This window comes from Rhodamnia argentea, chromosome 3 (assembly GCF_020921035.1).
Source record: "Rhodamnia argentea isolate NSW1041297 chromosome 3, ASM2092103v1, whole genome shotgun sequence".
Classification (NCBI taxonomy): Eukaryota; Viridiplantae; Streptophyta; class Magnoliopsida; order Myrtales; family Myrtaceae; genus Rhodamnia; species Rhodamnia argentea.
Window position 1 is genome coordinate 13,802,301 of NC_063152.1, and position 1,827 is coordinate 13,804,127.

Consider the following 1,827-nt stretch of genomic DNA (forward strand, 5'->3'; position numbering starts at 1 on the left):
TACATTAACGACAGTAATTCAATTAAGATCGTAACATGCCGTGGATTATGCTGTGAGATGAGAATGCAGATAAAAATTGATTCGGCCTTTTTATCACTGCGATTTGGTCATCTGAACTACAAATGGTGATTCAAATCAACCAAACCCTGATTTAGATATCCAGGGTTTCTAATTCTCACTATCTTTCCGTGCAATCCAATTATCTATCTTCAAAGAACGTTTAACATTTTCTTCTAGAATTAGTCCGAAAAACTAGATAATGTTGCTAAGTTCTCTTAATCTATGGTTATCTACATCAACCTCTACTAAATATAACAAAATTCCAGATGACCAAAATATCCTTATTTCACCTTACTATAAAAAGGTAAAGACAGCATCAGATATAATCAATAAATAAATTTGAATACCCCTAAACAATTAGATAACAAATCTCCCATTTTAATTTTGAAGAGCATGATGATTGATTTAGAGACTCCTACTCGTTTCTCCTGCTTAAAACATCAAAACTAAAAATCTAAAAAAGTGGTGGTTACCACAAAACACGGATAAACCAATGATGCGCATCTTTCCACATGATTCTAAGCTTTTGCTGTATCTTGGAATTCCCCTCTTACGATTCATATGTTAAAGCAATTAAAAGCAAAGTTAAGCCATGAACAATACTTTAAAGTGACCTTCGCCGGTCGATCAGGGTTTGACATCAAAATCTTCTTATCGAGGAAGAGAACAAAACTATTCGACATTGAAGAAAGTTCAAAAACCGGGTTGGAACGATTGGCCTGGAAAATAGGGACAGCCAGTAGGATAGGAGTACGTCTCGGCTTTTCCATCTTCCATGCTATAACAGCGTGTCTTCTTCATAAAGTAGTCAGGAAAATAGATGCAGTTTGGCTTAATCCCGGGAAGACAAGTCTCGTTGAACTCCACCGAGAACGAAAAGTTGTTATTCAAGAAGAGAGACGCTTTCCCTAAGCTCTTGACCTCTTCCTGAGTTCCCTTCTCCAAATCCACTTCAAAAACTGCGAATTGAAAATTATTTACGGTCCTATACCCTTGGCCCCATATGTTCCAAGCCACCAACAATGAGCCGCGACATTCCACGAGATACGGCCAGTCTTGAAATCTCTGCCTTAGAACAAGTCGCAATTGCATGCGACGCTCTCTCTGGTCGAGAGTTGTGATTTGGTAATGCTCATCTAAGGCCACAAATAGCCCATCATAATAAATCAGTTGAAGGACACTCGACCAAGGCAGATGCCCTGCTGGACTCACTACCGTCCACGCATCTTCTCCCGATCTGTGGAAGGCAAGCCCTGGTGATCCGGAATAAGAGATCATGACCGTGTAGCTCCTGGACAAAGAGGGGCTCGAGGACAACGCGATCATGTTGATTCCAGGGGACTCACACAGGTACCTCTCTTGCTCATCGAGTTCCACACCGAGACATGACTTGTGGCGAAGCTTCTCCAAGGTGGGGAGTTCGATGCTGACGCTTGAAAGAGGATTGAAGATACGGCACTTCTTATGGTACGTATGGTCCAAGGTTGACACGAATATCCATCCTGGTGGAGACAAGGCCTGGCCTCCCCACAAATGTAGCAACGGCACTTTGTAAGTTTTTCCTCTAGATGGGCTGAAGAACTCTGCTACTTGCTCAAGGATAGAAATCATGAGCCAAGGGGCTTTCGATTTCGCGCTGTACGTCTCTTTGGGAGCAGCGGACCGCCATGTGGTGCACACCCCTCTGAAAGCTAGAAAGTCTTCTATCGCTAGTCGTCGAGCGATGAGTCCCAGGATATCTCGTGGGAGTTCTTCCCAATTCGCCAT

At 42.7% G+C, this 1,827-nt stretch overlaps 1 protein-coding gene across 1 annotated transcript; it reads right to left on the bottom strand.

Moving 5' to 3' along the window:
• Positions 1–753: 753 nt before the first annotated feature.
• Positions 754–1,827, bottom strand: LOC115727586 (F-box/kelch-repeat protein At1g57790-like). The gene has a single exon (XM_030657826.1). It carries the CDS (start codon positions 1,825–1,827, stop codon positions 754–756), a length of 1,074 nt encoding a protein of 357 aa, XP_030513686.1.

What these genes read in the sequence shown, in the direction of transcription:
- LOC115727586 (XM_030657826.1), bottom strand. Translation starts at nt 1,827, where the DNA reads ATGGCGAATTGGGAAGAACTCCCACGAGATATCCTGGGACTCATCGCT.